This window comes from Mauremys mutica, chromosome 6 (genome assembly GCF_020497125.1).
Source record: "Mauremys mutica isolate MM-2020 ecotype Southern chromosome 6, ASM2049712v1, whole genome shotgun sequence".
Classification (NCBI taxonomy): Eukaryota; Metazoa; Chordata; order Testudines; family Geoemydidae; genus Mauremys; species Mauremys mutica.
In genome coordinates, this window is record NC_059077.1 from 37,516,197 (window position 1) to 37,535,325 (window position 19,129).

The 19,129-nt window shown below is 39.8% G+C and overlaps 1 protein-coding gene across 3 annotated transcripts in view; it reads left to right on the forward strand.

The window, feature by feature from the left end:
* The window catches only part of IPO11 (importin 11), a 233,387-nt gene that overhangs the window by 18,812 nt on the left and 195,446 nt on the right, over positions 1 to 19,129 (forward strand). For all 3 annotated transcript variants that reach the window (XM_045020850.1, XM_045020851.1, XM_045020849.1), the window contains exons 5-7: positions 6,718 to 6,790; positions 12,165 to 12,368; positions 17,853 to 17,985. In XM_045020850.1, the coding sequence (XP_044876785.1) occupies positions 6,718 to 6,790; positions 12,165 to 12,368; positions 17,853 to 17,985 (410 nt within the window). The remainder of the gene's footprint in view (positions 1 to 6,717; positions 6,791 to 12,164; positions 12,369 to 17,852; positions 17,986 to 19,129) is intronic.

A 19,129-nucleotide genomic window follows, 5' to 3' on the forward strand; every position in this document is an offset into this window, starting at 1 on the left:
CTTTGCTGCATTGTTTTCCTTGCTATTGTGGATTGCTTTTCACTTCATTCTTGTATATTTGGTGCCCCTCAATTGTGGTAGCAACTTGAATAATACTCTTACACCAAATTTGTGCTTGGATTTGTGAGTGCTCAGTCTAAATAGTCTTTCATCCTGGATTTCTGTGGATGACAAAAGAAAATACTTATTTGAATAAGTGAATGCCTCAGTTTTTCCTTTTTCCACACTTCATAAAATATCAAGACAAGTATCCCTCTTCCTCCTCTCCTGCCAAAAGAAAAAAAGTGTTTAATTGTCCAGACCTTAATGATTTCAGTACCTCTGATGCCAACTCCTGTCTTTCTGGCTTTCAACTGAAGCAATTTAGTAGTGTTGCCTATCTAGCTTTTCAGTCCATGAATTTTAGCACTGGAGTGAAGTTAATTTAGCAAATGGTACTATAGTCATTTTCTCTGTTAGATAATTATTTTTGTCCATAATTTAGTTGTTATATTACAACTTAAAATATTAAGGGAAGATCACAATCTCTCTCTCTTGGTTTTTGACTCTCCAGCAAGTCTTTTGCAGCAGGCTCAACATAATATGGATGGGCAATTACCATCCAGCAGATGTCACTGTTGCATCACATGAGCTGTTTATCAATTCAGAAAAAAGTGTTCTGTAAACATGAATTTCTTGTTTTTAAAGTGTCTTGAGACATTTTAGTACATGTAACCATTAATGAGCATATTTTTGCTTTTTGTCTTCTGTTGTGCACTTGACAGTTCTTAGAAAGATCAATGCATTCAGGATAAACCTCAGATACATAACTTGTACACAAATCAATTTTTCAAGTGCTTTTTAGCACGTTGCCATATTTCCTTATTATAAGATGTTTGTGTCTGAAGATTTTTCTCCTGAATAGTCCATCTTCTCCTACTTGATCCTGTAGTAGAACCCTAATCCTGAATCTTTCATATTGTGTTTATTTATATGAAGGATGAGTTGGGTGTATATCTTTAATAGATATGACTATTGTGGGACTGAGTGGAAAGAAAATTTGGCACATGAGATGAGTTTCCGTTAAATAACACAAAATACAAATGAAAAAGTATGCAGAAAATTATCAGTTAAATTGCTTTTTTATTCTTTGTTTTTCCCAAGAGTATCCTGTTGTAATAGTTACTTTTACAATGAAGATTAAATGTCTTAATTGTAAGCACAGTAGCTTACAAATATCAGAAAATGTCACTCAGAAGTGTAGGCTTTTGTGATTGGCTATTTTTTAAGACATACTTGATATGTATAACTTAGAGGTTCTCAAACTTCATTGCACCGGAACCCCCTTCTGACAACAAAATTACTCACATGATCCAGTGGGGGTGGGTGAGGAGGAAGGGAGGAATGAAGGCCGGATACTGAGCCCCGCCGTCCCAAGACAGGGTGGAGCTCAGGCTTCAGCTTCAGCTCCAGGTCCCAGCAAGTCGAATGCTGGCCTTTTCAACCTCATTAAAATGGGGTTGCGACCCACTTTGGGGTCCTGACCCACAGTTTGAGAACCATTGGTCTAACCAAATAAAATTATGGTAGTGTCAGTTTTTTTAAATGGCATCTGGATACTTCAGATCAATAATTGGAATTACTGTTTCCCGAAGATATTTTCCACTTTTATAGAGCTATTCAAAAACAGATTTCCAAAAAGATACTTAGGCATCTAAGTCTCATTGAATGTCAATTGGACTTAGGCTCCTAAATGTTTAAATTCATTTTGAAAATTGGACTTAAAGCACTTTTGAAAATTTACCCATGTACTATAAATTTGTCTAAATTAATCTGAGGAGTAGGGGAGAGGAGAGTACATGTGATGTAGCTGGAGAGGAACCTCGCTGAAAACTAGGAAAATTGCTATAAATGTTTGATGTAAGAACACATCTCATTTTGTTCTGTATTGTATTAACTTGGACCTTTAAGGCTTGTCTAGACTAGACTAAAAGGTATATTTTTAAGATAACAAGTTTTAAACAATAGGGAACTTAGTAGTATTTGTTGGGAGAACTGAATCCTAGAAGGGAGTCAGTTTGGCTAGTGTCCGTGTTTCTCTCTGTTGCTTGAGAAAACTGAAAAGGAATGTAGATTCTGGAACTGTCAGCAAACTCAGGAAGATAACACTGGTTCATTTAACATTTGCAAGTGTCTCTCTGCAGCCATAAAGGCTTGATAGAAACGATTTAGGTGAAAGCTTACATTCTGCTGAAAATGATCATTTAGGTCCTTTGCCAGAGATCTTTCCATGTGCCAACAGTTAATGTGTGAATTTTTTTTTTCGGGCCCTGTATAATCTGTAAATCTTGATAAAAATGTTTTAAAATTCCTTATTTTGAATGCACAATATGCCATTGTCTAACAATTTTTTCATTCAGACTTCTCTAAAAAAGGTATAACTACGGTCGTATGCAATATGGTATGTTACAGGAGTGAGAAATGGTTAAATTAGATAGTAATATATAGTCTGAAATTATATAAGAAGTTACATAAAATAAATGTGAAAGGAAGGCTTAACACTGTATTTGCATAAAAGTTGACCATAGAGTCTGGAATTTATCATTCCTAATCTGTTTTTCTAGTAAGTTATTGCTACATATATCAAGAATTTTCACTCAAATACTGCCTCTTCAAAAGGACCCTCAGTTTTCCACTATAGCAGGGGTAGGCAACCTATGGCACGCATGCCAAAGGTGGCATGTGAGCTGATTTTCAGTGGCACTCACACTGCCTGGGTCCTGGGACTGGGGAGCTTCCCACAAGGCAACTTGGTTCATTCTTGTTGAGAACAATGGGAGATTACAGGCCATTTTGACTGAGGACAGTTCTTGAGTTTCTCTGAAGGAAGTTTTATGCTTCTGCCTCTGCTGACAGATAAATTTTCAGTTGTGAAAATCAATGGCAAAAATGAGTTATTCCTAAAATTTTATTTTCTAAAGCTACTTTTGGCTCTGGATCTGTTCAATATAGAGAGCGAGAGAGACGGGGAACATGTATGCAGGTTAATGTAGGTAGTGTAGCAGGCAGGGGGCTCTCTGTGTGCACAAGTGAATATAGGGAGGTACAAAAACAGTGTAAATCCAAGTTTTCCCTGTCCCTATCTGTTTTGCATTGCTGTGGCAAAACAAAGCAGCTCTGAAGTCAGTTTAATTGGTCTGTGTGTTTTGTACAACTCTAGATTTGGGTAAATTATTGTGAATCTGGTCATACAAGTTATAATAAAATGATTTAATGTTGATACTTAATATTGTCATATAATTAGACCTATCACATTATAACATTCTCTTGGAGATTCTTGCTTTAGTGTTCATGTATATCTCTCTTAATTACATAAAAGCAAGGAAATTCCCAGACAAAGCAGTGCTAAGATGGAATTAAAATTGATAGTGCATCTCAGTAATTTAAGATAAAAATGCACATTACAGGGATATTGTAGTTATCCCAAAATCAAGTATTAAGCTAGCGAAATTCAAAGTTAAGGTTTAATTTTTAAGAAATCCAAACATGTTAGGTTATAAACATTTACTGTTATGTAATCCAAACAACTTTAATGCTGCCCTGTAGTGATGATATGAAAGGAAAAAAAGAAAATGCGTGTTTAAAAATCAGTAGAATGACTTAATTGTTATCATGTTTTTTTGCATTGTGTCAATGTCAGTTAATCTTTTCGCAGCTTAATTTAACCTTAGGTGAAAATACAATATGTAATAACCTCATATGTGTTTTGAGGCTTAATTGTTTGTAACGTACTTTAAAATAGTTTAAAAGAACAGGAGTACATGTGGCACCTTAGAGACTAATAAATTTATTTGAGCATAAGCTTTTGTGGGCTACAGCCCACTTCTTCGGATGCATCAAATAAATTTGTTAGGCTTGGCTACACTTGAGTTACAGTGCTGTTGGTGGCTTTATAGCGCTATAACTCACTCCCCGTCCACACTGGCAAGGTACATACAGCGTTATATCTCCGTGGCTACAGCGTTGCTTGTACTCCACCTCCACAAGAGGAATAAAGAGAATAGCGCTGCTGGTGCGGCGCTGGGGTGCCAGTGTAAACAGGGAATAATCTTAGTACGCTGTGACTGACCTCCGGAAGCTTCCAATAATCCTTTTAAGTAAAGGTTTCGCTCTTTGTTTTGTTGTGATGCCTCTCTTTGTTTTGTTGTGAACTCCGGGCTCCCGGAGCTGCTTATCACAAAAACAAACACAGCTACTGTTTTCTGTGACTGAGCAGAGGCAGGCAGGGGGGCTCCCTTTGGAACGCCCACAGCTAGTGTTTGCTTGAAAAGAGGGGGAAGGAGGGGGCTTGAGGAGAGAAGCAGCATGGCTGGCGGGAGGGTGAGGGAGGGGTCCGTTTCGGCAAGGCTGCTTATCTGGTCTGTGAGGAAAAAACGTTGTTTGCTTTCAGTGAGTGAGAGAGGGGTGGGGAAGGGAGTCGGAACTTGCAAGGCAGCTGCTGACACAGTGTCGGCTTCAAAAATCCACTCTCTCTCTCCCCCGTGCTCCCTGTCACACTCCACCCCCCCCCTTTTGAAAAGCACGTTGCAGCCACTTGAACGCTGGGATAGCTGCCCATAATGCACCGCTCCCAATGCCGCTGCAAATGTGGCCACGACAGTGCGCTGGCAGCTGTCAGTGTGGCCAGACTGCAGCCCTTTCCCTACTTAGCTGAACGAAGACGGTTTAACTCCCAGCGCTGTACAGCTGCAAGTGTAGCCATACCCTTAGTCTCTAAGTTGCCACAAGTACTCCTGTTCTTTTTGCGGATACAGACTAACACGGCTGCTACTCTGAAACTTAAAATACTTTGTAACATACTTTGGTGAAAAGTACAGTGCTGTATAAGGATAAAGTAAAAAAGTATTATTTACTTGTGTTAAGTCCCTCACTGCTTTCCCTCCTTGTTATACATCAGCTTACAGTTCTGTACATAATATTTCATACACAGTATCAGTTTGATCCTGTTTTCTATATTTGTCTTATATCCTTTTGCAAGTTATCTGTGAGTATATGTGTTGGGTTTGAGTCTGTTAATAATGGACTGCAACCAAGATAAATCTGTCATAAGTCTGTGTGTATTACCTAGCTACACACAACCGCTTGCAATGTGATTTATATACGCTGCTGGAAGTCAATAAAAAGTTGATCACAAAAGGTCTCATAAGTGCATGTATTCGTCCATCTTTGTGTCCTCCTATTGTCTCTCCACTTTCTCAAATGTCAGTGACCAGAATAATGATCTTTTTATACTTCACCAGGCTGAAGTTTGTTAGTAGCAAGAAAACGATATACCGGTACATGAAAATATTCTTCTTCCAGTCAGATGTATTAAACTCAAATGGAAATAGTCTTTTCAGGGTGGATTGATTTAAATCAGAGCAATTTAAATCACTGATTTTAATCTTGATTTAAATCACTGATTTTAATCTTGATTTAAATCACTGATTTTAATCTTGATTTAAATCACTGATTTTAATCTTGATTTAAATCACTGATTTTAATCTTGATTTAAATCAGCAGTCAGGAAACCTTGATTTCAATAATTGATTTTAATCATATTTTGCATTTGTACTTTTTAAAGTTATTTTCTCATAGGTTTTTTTTTTTTGATTGGTAACCATTAAAACGTTAATTTGCAACTAAATACAGCTTTTATACTAAATTTGGTGCTTCTTTCTTATAAGCAAGAGGATATGCTCTGTCTACAGTAATTAAGCATTTATATATCTTAATTTACATATATTTAGATTATTAATTTTTACATTTGTATTATGTTAGAAAATGTTGAATGATAGGTGTCTTTAATAAATGATTAACTTTTTACTTGTGATTTGTGTTAAGCTCTATTTGAATGGAAACTGGAATTCAATTAAACATGCACAAAACCAGCATTTTACTTTTTTAATTAATAAAATAAAATAAAATTACCTTAAATGTGGTAGATACATAAGAAAAAAACATTTTCCATTTAAGACTGATATATTAATCAAAGGAAGTATTATCCTTAGTTAGTGAACTGAAGTGTTGTTTCAGGTCACTGTGTCCCGGAAGATTTTAGAACTAGTAGATCTCATGTTTTCACACCTAGTTTTGACTCAGATTGGAAGAAGAAACAAGATTTTGTGCTTTTTCAAGTTCCTAATTGGTTTCTTAACTTTGAATAAACAGTCATTGAGCTGAACTAGTTGAATAAACTGAAATGAAGAAAATATTCTCACTGCACCTGCAGAAGAGGCTACTGCTGTCAAATGCTGGTTTAGCACATTCATCATATTATGGTTCCAGGTGCTTACCCAGTGGCTTCAAGCCGTTCAGTGATCTGACTTTCTTTAAAACTTGGCAGCAAACGTATACTGCTCAATATTATATTTTGTTTAATTTAAAATTTTTTAAATAGATAATAAGTATGTGCCTCACGATAGGTTGTCAATTTCAAATTTAATTTTAAATAGGTTATTTTTAAAAAATAAACTTGTATCTAATGTAAGTAAAAACAATTTAAATTAAAAATACTCAATTTAAATGAACAAATCTAATATTTGGATTAAAAAAAAAACTGATTTTTATCCAGCCTGGGTCTTTAAATTTTTTACTGATACTACCTATAAAAATAACTCTCTATAAATATGCATAAAAGTTCTGGGGGATTTATAGTTTGAAAATATAACATGCTAATTAAACATCTTATTATAACAGTGCTCTTTCGGAAGAGGAGAAATCTACATTACGTGCTGGGCTCATCACCAACTTCAACGAACCAGTGAATCAGGTTAGTAATGAAATTAATGATTATTAGTTATTCTCTTAACAAGTGCTCTTACTGGGATGTAACTTTTTTTTTTAATGAAAGTTTAAAAATGAGATGTGACAGAATTTCTAATTTTCATGTTTCCTTTCAAATAGTATTTCATGTTGATGTGAGATTTTATCACAGAATTAAGTTTTTCTTAAGTATCAAGTTTTTCATTTGACTGGATTATCTTACTTACACTCTCCTATATTTCAGAATTAAATTTATATCTCCTGGTGTTTAAAATAACTAATTTTTGTACTTCTGGGTTTGTCTGAGGTAGACTAAAGACTCATTCTTTGAGTGCTGGTTCCTATGTTTATTCCACTGTGAATACACATGTGCTTCATGTGCCCAAAGTCAGAATTCTGGAAGGCAGTGTCTGTTGGTCTGTACATGTGCCCTCTCTCTCCTTGCGCCTCTAATTATGGAGATAAAGGGCGGAGCAGTTCCAGTTCCTTCATACTGCTGCATGGCCTGGGTTGGAAACTCCAGCATCCAGAGCTTCATCTTCCTTTATTCTTCAATCTGTAAATACATATGTATCTATTTTGTAAATAGTTGAGAATTTTACTTGATAATTTTTAATTATGTTTTATAGTTAGCTAGTTAGATTCTCCATCCCTTTCACCAGTACCTCATTGTGGGTACTGAAGTATGCCCAGGACTCTGGACTTCAAAATCTGTGCTTCTTGCCAACACTTCTTCTCAATCAGTTATGACCATCAATGCTGCCTGTACAGCCTTGGATGGGGGGCAGGAATTTTGTCTTAAGAACTGCTTAATGGAGAAAGCAGTCAGGCTCAGATTGGAGGATCCTCCTCCAGTACATCAGCCTGACTCAGCAATAAGTATACATCCTGTCGTGAGGTCTGACTTAGGAGCTAGGGAATCTACTCCCACAGATCCCACACTGGGGTCTTGTTGGGAGGGCGGGAACATTCTCATAAAAACAAGAGCAAATTCTCTTTCAAAACCTCTTCAAAAAAGTTGGATACAACCCTGCGTAAGTCAAGTAAGTCTTCCCACTCATCTCATGAGGACTTAGAACATCCTAAGTCTCAGGATCATGACAAGAGAGCCCCTCAAATACAGGGCTCTTTTGCTACCAGACCATGCTCCAGTGGCAATGGTGCCTTCGGTACCAACTTAAGCCTAAACCCCAATAAACAATAGCACTGACAAAAGCCAAACATAAGGCGTCTCAACCACCAGCAGCAGTGGCTCTGCCTAACTGTGGCACAAACTGTAACTGCGCTAGCTCTGTCATTCTGGGCAGGCCAGGACCCTTTGTGCTCCAGGGAGAGCAGAATTTTACTCTACACCTAACAACATTTTTGCTTTCCCAGTCTCCATCACAATCCGGCCCTTACCTCATAAGGGAGGTCTGGATTCCACCAAGAGGTGCAGCTTGTGGGAGGTGTCTGTTTCCCATTCTGTCATCTAGCCATGGTTTCCCTCCAGTGGAGAGAACTGCTGATAGATCCAGAATAAGTGTTTTCTTTCTAGGAGACTCTGAACCACCCAAAGAACTGATGACTTCTCTACCGAGGCATGCCTTCCCAGATAGGAGACCTGGACCATTCTGCAGCCAACACTCACCTCAGCGTCTGCCTTGAAACCATTGGTACCCCATGCTATAAGGACCTTCCCAACTACTCTTTCACCCAGCTTAGTGCCCTTAATGGGGACTGTGGGATCCATGCCACCTTGCAGAGTTGACACAATCCATTAGGAGTCAGTCCACTCCTCCCCGTGAGAGGACAGCAAGAGATTCCTCCTGACCCCATGGAAAGGGATGATTATGAGCTGGATCTGGCAGTTCTGCCAGTAACATGAAGACTGTCCTCAGGATCTTTGGATAAAGCAGTCACTCCAGTATCTCCGTCCCCCCTATGACTATAAGCAGTTCTAGGAACTGTTACATAAGGTTGCAGAGGAACTACAGATCCTCCAGATCCAGCCAAATTGCATTTCTCGTTAATGTACCCATTTTGGAACCAACTAGAACAGTCTGACATATCCTGGCCACTTGCATCCATACCCCTAAGAGCAAAGAAAAACACTATTTTGTCCCATCCAGAGGGGCAGAATTTCTCTTTTCTCATTCTGCTTCTAACTCTTTGGTTGTCCAGGCTGCCACAGAAACACCTATACAGCAACACTCTAGATGTACTCCAGTCAATAAGGAGGGTATATGCCTTGATTTATTGGGAAGGAAGTTCTTCATTTCTACTAGCCTTCAGTTCAGAATAGCCAATTACTGTACTGTTGGCTAAGTATGATTACCTGAACTATTGCAAATTCACAGTCCATTGACAATCTTGCACAACAATATAGAGCTCAATTTCAAGCTGTCATTGAGTCAGGCAAGTTGGTTGCCAGGACCACTCTTCAATCAGCAATAGATGCACAGCAGATACATCTTGTTATGTGATGTGAGTCATGGCTTCATGCTTTGGGGTTTCTCAGGGAGGTCCAGAATATCATGGAGGACCTGCTATTTGATGAAACTCATCTTTTTAACCAAAAGACAGATGAATCCTTACATGCTCTAAAGGACCATCATCTGCTCCCTGGAATATGTACCCCTGCCCCAAACCACAGCCAGTCATAGAAGCTTAGACCAATAGCTCAACAGTTTTACCACCATTGACCTTATGTGCCACCCCATAAGAGGCAAAGCATTCAGAAGTTCTGTTTCTGTGCACCTTCTGTGGAAATATAATCATCCCAATCCCAGCTCCCATCTAAACAATATTTTTGATAGGTGTTCAAGAGCTGCAAACCAGTGATGCCAATTCCCATACACCCTTTGGGGGTCATCAAGCACTCTTTTTCCACCTCTGGAATGCAACAACAACAGAAAAATAGGTGCTAAACATCATCGGTTCTGGCTTGTGATCAAATTTACCTCCCTGCCCCTCCAAAACCCCCATCCTCACTCCTTTTCAGGGGCCATTTTCATGAGGAGATTATTGTACAAGAAGTAGAATCTCTCTTACAGCAAGGAGCAACAGAGTGGTAACTCTTCAGTGCCAAGGAAAGGGTTTTTACTCATCATACTTCCTAGTTCTCAGAACAAAAGGTAGCTGGAGAACCCTCTTCGATCTCCACCATCTCAATCGCTTTATTTGCAAACTAAAATTTTACATGGTCACATTGGCACCTATAATCCATCCCTGGAAAAGGGCACATGGTTTACACCCCTTGATATGAAGGCTGTGTATGCACCCTGCTCACAGACGTTTTCTCAGATTCATGATGGGCCCCGACCATTTTCACTAGAGAGTGCTCCCATTCGGCCTTGGTACGCCCTCAAGGTCTTTCCCAAGGTCTCCATGGTAGTAGCAGCCCATATCAGAGGAAGATGGTGAAACCACAGTGCCTATGTTGATGACTGGCTTCTTATTGCAAAGACACATTGAAAAGCCTACGAGTCGATTTCGTCAGAGCTTCGACTCCTGTCTTTCCTAGGGGTCAATGTAAGACTTTTATACCAAATCACGCATACTGTGTTCTCTGTGTGTATTTTTATTCATTAAACTACTTGAGCATTTTTCCCATTTTTGAGCATTTCAATTTGTAAAATAGCTAGGGCTTGGAGAAAGATGTCTTTAAAAAAGATTAAAACCTTTTTGTCTTTTGCAGTAGTATGAAGTTTCTTTTGTAACTTAATTCCCAGGCACCTTTCTCTGTGGTACCTAAGTGCCCGTAACCTGGCTTACTGTCTACCTGTTGTATTTATCATGGACAACTGTACAGTTTGTTAGGTTGGGCTCTTGGTGAATAGTATTCATTGTTGTTTTCTGACAGCAGGTCTGTAACATGAACACTACAGTCTTGCATAATGTGGCTCATAAGGTTGGGAAATGAAGACTCAGACAAATTAAATTATAGAAAAAGGTGTGTGTGCGTGCAGATTAAATAAGTAGGATATTACTATCTGGTGAGTAGTAGAGCTTCTGACTTTTGTAAATCCACAAGATATGTTGTGGGTCTCAACCCTGCACCCCAGGAATAAATCAACCATATGGAGGGAACAAAGAAGCAAACTGCTTCTGTGGATATCAGCCAGCTGATTCTGATGCTTACAGAACCAATCCTCGTGAATACTTTTTTTAGGCCACCCTGCAGATCTACGTAAGCTGCTGACAGCCTTTCTGTTCCTGTTAGCTCTTTGTGCTGCTGTTGGGAAGGAAGAGAAAACAGGATCTGAATTTCACCAGCAACTCTACCTCCTTCTACTGCCAATGACATAATAAAAAAACCTGGCAGGAAGGAGCGTTGCAAGGGAAATTGGAGATATCAAAACGTAGGTCGGACAATTAAAGAAGCAAGTAAACAAGTTATATGTTTTACCCTTGCATACTCTCTCTGTCCCCATAGCTTGCTTCGGTTCTCTTTGACAGGTTGGGAGCATATCTTTTGACCCTTTTGGATGGAGCGAGGGGCCAATACTGATGTTTGAACCTGAGCAACTCTTTGTACTGCAAGCTTGCAATCTGCTTCAGGTTCTGATTTAGCAAAGCACTTAAGGCTGAGTTTAACCTCAAGTAGTTCTAGTGACTTACATAGACACACACCATCCTCTTTAGTTTTAATTTGTACAGACTAGCTGCTGCTGGAAAAGGGTGATGAGTCCTGCTCATGAATCCAACCCATAATGCCCCCCAAAACATAGTCATCCATGGCAAATCTCAGAGGGAAATAGGACAAGTTATTGCTGCTTGAAGCAGACTAGCAAGCTAAGTCCTTGATCCAGTACAGTGCCTTGAGTGCATAACTTTAAGCATGTGCTTAAATGCTTAGTGGCTCCAAGCACTTAGTTTATGGCTGTTTGAGGCTGCAGCCTGTTTTTAGCATTATGTTCTGCCTACACTTTTCTTACCATTATACAAGTAGAGACGGCAAAGCAGCCATGCTTAGAAACAGGAATACTATGCTGATGAGGGCCATAAGTATTGTTAACATTACCTAGCTGTCTATATATATATATATATATATATGCGTTTATTCTCTCCCTCTCTCTCTCTCTCTGTATAGAAAAAAAATAGAATTAAACAGGAAGAGAAAAGAGGTCAGATTTAAAAACTTCACTGGGCCAAGAATGGTCTCTAAATTATTGAATCATAACTACAACAGGGCTGCTAAAATGCATGCAGTGACTCTAGCTGCCCTTTAAAATCCAGTAATACAGTAAAATATTGACTGAAGTCTCAACTAAACAAGTAGCTTAACATTTTATTAGCAGGTTTATTAAATGTAACAGAAGTTATGTTTCTGGAATGTACATTTTATTAAATCTACCTAGGCCTTATATGTGTCTTTCTGGTAACTGTTTTTTCTGCAGATAGCCACTCAGATCTCTGTATTGATTGCTAAAGTTGCTAGGCTGGATTGCCCTAGACAGTGGCCAGAGCTTATTCCTACTCTTCTAGAATCAGTGAAAGTCCAAGATGATCTCCGCCAACACAGAGCATTACTTACTTTTTATCATGTTACTAAGACGCTGGCATCTAAACGACTTGCTGCAGATAGGAAACTTTTTTATGACGTAAGTAACGCTATTAATAATGCAACGTGTAATATTCTGGGCTTGAGAGAAGAGTAGAAATGTTATTTTACATATTTGTTTATAAATGTTTGTGATGGGCTGTGGAAGTGGGTACATGGGAGGTGCACATGTGAAAGGGTGTCAAAAATGGTTATTTATTCTCTATACATGACAAGTCATAATATGTGATGTATTTTAAAAAAAAAGTAGGCTAAGGTGAGCTGGTAGCACCACCTATTAGGTTGCCTGATGCTTTCCATGATAAGATCCTGTTTTCAATTGCTCATAACTCTCACAAACTTTTAACCATTGAGCTGTAATTTTCCATGCTGGTTGTCTTCCTCAGGCTGATTTTTTGTTTGTTTGTTTAAATTTCAACCAAAATGATTCAGCCATTTACAAGCATGAGGCTAGGGAAAAAGACATTGTTTTGCTGTTTTTTTAAAAAAAATAAAATTCTGGTGACCTGTTCTCTGAGAAGCTTTAGTGGCTCTGTGTTGGTGTGGAGATTACCCCAGTGTGTGCCCCTTTCGGTTAGGTATGGCATTACAGGAGAACCCTTCCTCACTTCCCTTAACCCGGGTTATAAACAAGTCAAGACAGAGCTTTTTTAATCAAAAAGCAACCTCCTTGCAAGGGTTTATTATTTATCATTTATTACTGACAGCCATAAGCACAAACAGAAACTCATTCAGACACATCCGGGGACATTCATCGCCTCGGGCTTAATCTAACTAGCTGTCTCTGGCTCCTTCCTTCAGGAAACTTTACTATGTCAGTAAACAGCCTCTGGTCTGGGAAATCTTTCCAGTTCCTTCTCGGGATTACCCCTTTTCAGTACTTCCTTACACAAGAATCCCCAGCCCTCCTCTTTGGAACGCAGCTATATTGGTTAGTTTTATACTTTCTCCTTACCTAGGAGTCTCCCTAGCTCTCACCCCTGGAGCTGGGTTCTGTTAATCAGATGTTCTAGTCCTTCCTAAGCAGCATCTTTTCAGCCTCTTAAAGGGCCATGCCATGTGAGGGGGTGGGTGACCATTAGAATTCACTACCCCATCATAGCGTCCCTGCTTTGGATTAAAGATTCAAAATTTAGCAGGTGGGATGTGTCTTTTGCTTGTCCTGTGAAACTCCCCCCACATTTGGCCAAGCAAAACTCGGTTTGCTCATGCTCAGTAGAGAATTCTTAGAATTCAACAGCTAAAGTGTCAGAAGATTCCGTCCACACTGAGCATGCTCCATTCCCTAACAACTCCTCTTACTGGCCAGACTGAATGTGAACCATACCTACAGAGTGACTCAGCATGCTCCACACTAGGCTCTGGTGGCTCAGAAGAATGGAATGTGCCAAAGTGAGGCCGGGCAATGGAACTGAGAGCCAGGAGTCTGCCTCTCCAGTGCTCTCAGTGACCCCCCTGCTGGTGTATGGGAAGTGTGGAGGAGGAAGCTGCCTGGCTTGAATGCAGAGGGAACAAGAGCTGGACTGGGGAGATGGGAAAGGAATAGTTTGGGACTAGGAATCTGGTGAGACTGGAACTGGGGGAGAAGACAAAAACTAGGACTTGTAATCATTAGGGGATGACAGACACTAGTGCAAGGCATCTGGGAATGAGAGACATGAAGAGGGGATTTTGGGACGGACTGGACAAAGAGACTGGTCATGCGAGATGAGGGATGGAGGCTGGCACTGGCAGATGGGGGTTGGAAGTTGGTACTGGTTGGGTAAGGAGGCCGGGAGTGCGAGCTGGAGGCTCAGGCTGGGAGCTTGGTGTGTGTGAGTGGCATGGATTGGGAGCCAGTGAAGGAGTCAGGCGCAAAGAGGAGATAGTGGGATTGTCTGGAGGAAGAGACAAAGAACCAGTGAGGAGAAGGAGAATGGAGAGAGGTAGAGGAGATGAGCTAGGAACAGCAGGGAGAATTGGGACTTGCTGGGAAATTGGGACAAGGAGTCAGGTAAGAGTTTTGTTGGTGAAAAGGGAGACTGAGATTGGATGAAAATCCTGTGTGTGTGCGTCACAGTGAAGGGGAGAGAGATTGGACAAGGAACTGGTAGGATGGAAACTAGAACTGGCTGGGAAGGAGACTGGCACTGGGATGAGAAATTTTAGTGGAGACTGAAAATGGAATAGGAGGACAGGTTGGTAGTGATGAGGTAGAAGAATAATCTGTGGGGAGGACAAGACAGACAAGCAGAAGGGTCTGTGATCTCTAGAGTACTCCTCTCCAGAGCCTGGGCCCAAGGTTGCTAAGTTTTGTCATTCCGTTGCAGTCTGTAAATATCTGTGAAACCCACTGGCGAAGTGTGTGTGTCATCTCCCTCTAGTACTGCTCTACATAGAGGGTAACAACCTACTATTGCTACCAGTAATTCCATCCTCTAAAGTGGCAGAGGTCTGTGTGTGGTGGACCTAAAGGTTCCAACTCTGCAGAAGAACCACGAGGGAGTCAATATGATGCCATGTGATGGAATTTGTTTTTTCAGTTTGCTTTTTTAAAAACCTAGGAAATTACAGAAATAAAACTGAAAAAAATATTAAAGTTGCAAAATGAAACACTCAAAAGTTAGGAAATTGACAGTATTACAGTATCCTGTACAACCTTAATTCAACCCCTTTATGTTATGCATTATGATACAGTCTTTAATTACATGATAATTATTTCTTGCCACAGGACCCCTGCCTCATTCAGTGAATAAGATGGAGAGGGCTCAATTAATAAGATATTCAACATTTTATTTACTTGTGTAATGTGTGACCCTAAACTTTATTTACTGCACACTATTCAAACAGTGCTGTGAATATAAAATTATTAATTTGTTCATGGGCTTTTCTGTGACACTCATCTCTTTAGTATCAGAGTGTTTTACAGTCATCATTTAATCTTCACAACATTCTTGTGACGTGAGAGGTTTTTATTATTCCTGTTTTACACATGGAGAGCAGAAGGTCAAAATTGTTCACTAATTTGGGGTGGGCAATATGAGACACCTACGGCCTGATTCTTCAGGGTACTTCACATTACGTAGCACTTTTCATCCATCCTTCAGCTTTCTTTGGGGGTTCTGCAGGGCTCTGTCCTTCTCTTCACCTTATCTCTGGATAATCTCATCTACAAATTCAACTACCATCTCTATGCTGATGACTCACAGATTCTCCTCTTTATTCCAGACCTATCTCCTTCTTTTCAAACTAATATCTGGGGATGGCTAGCCTTCAGCTCATGCTCAGCATGGCTAAAAAGAAAGCTCATATCCCCCCGCCCCCCCTTCTTTCTTTCCTTCTTTCTTGATCACCATGGACAATACTGCCATCCTGCCTGTCACTCAGGCCTGTAACCTGGGCATCATCTTTAACTCGGATCTGTGTTCCAGGTCCTCATGTCTGGGCTGTCTAAATTTTGCTTCGTCTTTCTTCATAACATGTTAATGATACCTTTTCTACCAATCCACACATCTAAAACTCTTGTCCAAGCTGTCCTCAACTAGTGCAACATCCATTTGTCTGGTCTTGACAAATGCATCCTTACCCTCTTCATTTCCATTCAAAATGCTGCTGCAAAGATTATTCTCCTAGCCCATTACGTCACCCCACTACTGACTCCCCATTCTCTGTTTGTATCAAACGTAAGTTATTACTTGCATTCACTTTCATGGCGCGTCACAGGTTATCCCTATCATACCTGTCCTGTCTCATTCATTATTGAAATGTTGACTTCCACCTCCAATTGGCCCAAGATACTAGCCTCCTTTGCCCACTTGTTAAATTTTCAACCAAACATATTTGTGCTTTTCCCATATCACCCCTGGAAATGTTTAAAAGGCTCAAATGCTCCTTTCCATTTACACTAGGAGAATGCAAACTCAGTGGGGGAAAGCCATCTTTGCAGCACTCTCCTCCCAGGGAACAACGGAAATTCTGAAGGTTCTCTACAGACTTCAGATTCTATGGAGTCAAAGCATTGTGGGGCTTGAGGAGCAGCTGCTTTCAGTTGTATAATTTCCCTTTCATCTCCAAACCCACGAGTTTGCCCACTGCAGTTTATTGTGACTGAACTAGCGTTAACTTGCACTGACTCCTGGTTGGCAGTGTGGACAGCTGTTATGTGCCATACACGAGAAGTGTTCTGGGAACAGTGGCTGGTTGGAGGCCCCTCACAGCATGGCTCCATCAGAGCTGTGCTGCCAAAGAGCCAGAGTGAGGAAATGAGATGCTGGGGAATTTAGAGGCACAAGGACTCTGCATTAATGTTCTTTGTCTCTAGTGGCTTACCTGTGTTTTGTGAGGCTGAATCAAGTGCCACTACACTCCATCTAATGGGATAAATGAACAGGAAACTTTCAGTGCAGACTACTAAATCCTCATTCTCTAGGTTGGAATAACTTATTCTGGGAAATATAGGGCATAATCCTGTCTTCTTACATGAAAGTAACCTTTATTTCTTATAATATTTTCTAAATGCAGTATGCCCCTTTACCTTTTTGTAGGATGGATAAAAGACTATGATTTAAAAAAAAAATAAAGATTATGGTTTTTGAAATGTAAATTTGGGTTATTTATATATAAAGACTTGCTCCATGCATTTAAATTTGCAACTAACTATCTGTCTCAACCTCAATTTCTTAACTTAAATAACTTGGGGAAGAAAATCAGTTTAATATGCTTCATCAGAAAAGAATATGCATAACTATGCAGCTGTCATCAAAATAGGGTTCAACACGTGCACATACTGGACACTACTACTATTTTTTATTACACAACATAAATATGACTAGAAATGGGAATAGAGTGTAACAGACATTCACCAGTCTACAATATATGTCACGTTGAAACTTGTTTGTAAAGAAACCAGTTCTCCAATTTTGTTCTCTAGCAAGAAAAATTATTGTTGCAAAACCCTTTTTGTAGCCATGTGGATTAGCCAGATAAATTCAGATTAGAAATAAAGGAACACATTTTTAATCATTGAAACAAACTATCAAGGAAAGTGGGGGATTCTCTGTATCTTTGCTGTCTTCAAAATCAAAACTGGATGCCTTTATGGAAGATTTGTTTTTTTAAATCAAACAAGCTATTATATAGGACTGATGATGGCCTATGTCAGGGGTCCCCAACGTGGTGCCCGCGGGCGCCATGCCGCTCGCCGGGACTTCTAAGTGCGCCCGCATACGGGCTGGCGGACGAGCATCCGCTGAAGTGCCGCTGACAAGCTATGTCATCCAGAGGCGTCACTGCTGAAATGCTGCTGATTTTCGGCGGCGATGCCTATTGACTTTGCCACTTGTCAGCGGAATTTCGGCAGAGGCTCGTCCGCCGCCACAGTCCTCCGTGGTGCCAGACGAAAAAGTTTGGGAACCACTGGCCTATGTTATGGTGGAGGTCAGACTAGATTTAACATTCCATTCTGGCCTTAAAGATCTGTGAATCTATACATTTATTGTACTAGTGTCAAATATTGGGATTCAAGTGTATTGGTTTTTCTTTACAGTTAGCATCTGGAATTTATAGTTTTGCCTGTTCCTTATGGAATCATCACACAGATACATTCCTACAACAGATCTTTACGGGAGATGAAGCTGCAGCTACAAGTTCATTAGAAAGAACTCTGTTGTCATTGAAAGGTAAATATTAAAAAGATTATTGAATATATATGCTTAATGTACTATAAAAGATTAAATAAGGTTATTCAGGTGACATTTGTGTATTCCTGCTGTTGGGTTACGGTGTCCCTGGCATCTTGTGAGAACTTTGGAATCTTCTAGCAAAGCCATGCCACTTGGAGCCCAATAATCTCAGTTCCTTTCTACTTGAGTATTTAGCAGTTGGGCTGGGCTACATAGGAAATGAAAAACCTTGCTCTGTGTACCTAGATCTGCTTTTATCAGAAACCAGTTGGAAATAGCTATAACTTGTGTATTTTGGATAAAATAGTTGTTAGCCATTTAGTATAGCTGTTGCAAATTTTAGAGTTACTGTTTCTACTTTGTGCTGGTGATATGGATGACCCTAGTCTTATGTTGGGTTTCAAGAGATGCAGTTTGTGAATCTCTCTACAGACCCCCCCCAGGTTACGCATACCTGACGTACGCAAATCCGTACTTAAGGAAAAAGTTCCATAAGCTAGAAATAGGAGGAGGTTTTTTTTTTGCGTAATTGTCAGGTATACATTTCCGACTTATGCAAAATTTGAGTTACCCAAGGCATTCCGGAACGGAACGCTTGCGTAAGTTGGGAAGTGTCTGTATTCCTTCTGTGTATGGACTACAAACACAACTGTTACAAACATCAGAAGATTTAAAAGGAAGGCTTTGTGGGATGTAGTATTCAGGAGTTTCTGGAAATGACACATTATCTTCCCTGTGAGAGAACTCTAGAAATGGTAAAATTAGGGCACTGGATCCTTCTGATAGACCAGGAAAAGAAGAACCTTTTTGGAGTTACCTTTTTATCACTTCAAAAGTTTCTTTTTCTTTTTCTTTTCCCTCTCTCTCCTGCTGATGATAGCTCATCTCAGTTGATTGGCCTCTTACAGTTGATATGGCTACTTCCACCTTTTCATGTTCTCTGTATGTATAAATATCTTCTTGTTGTATGTTCCAGTCTATACATCTGATGAAGTGGGCTGTAGCCCACAAAAGCTTATGCTCAAATAAATTTGTTAGTCTCTAATGTGCCACAAGTACTCCTGTTCTTTTTTCATTGTCGTTCATTAGCCTTATTTTGACATGAATGGAACCTTAAAGTAGAGCTGGGTGAATATTTATT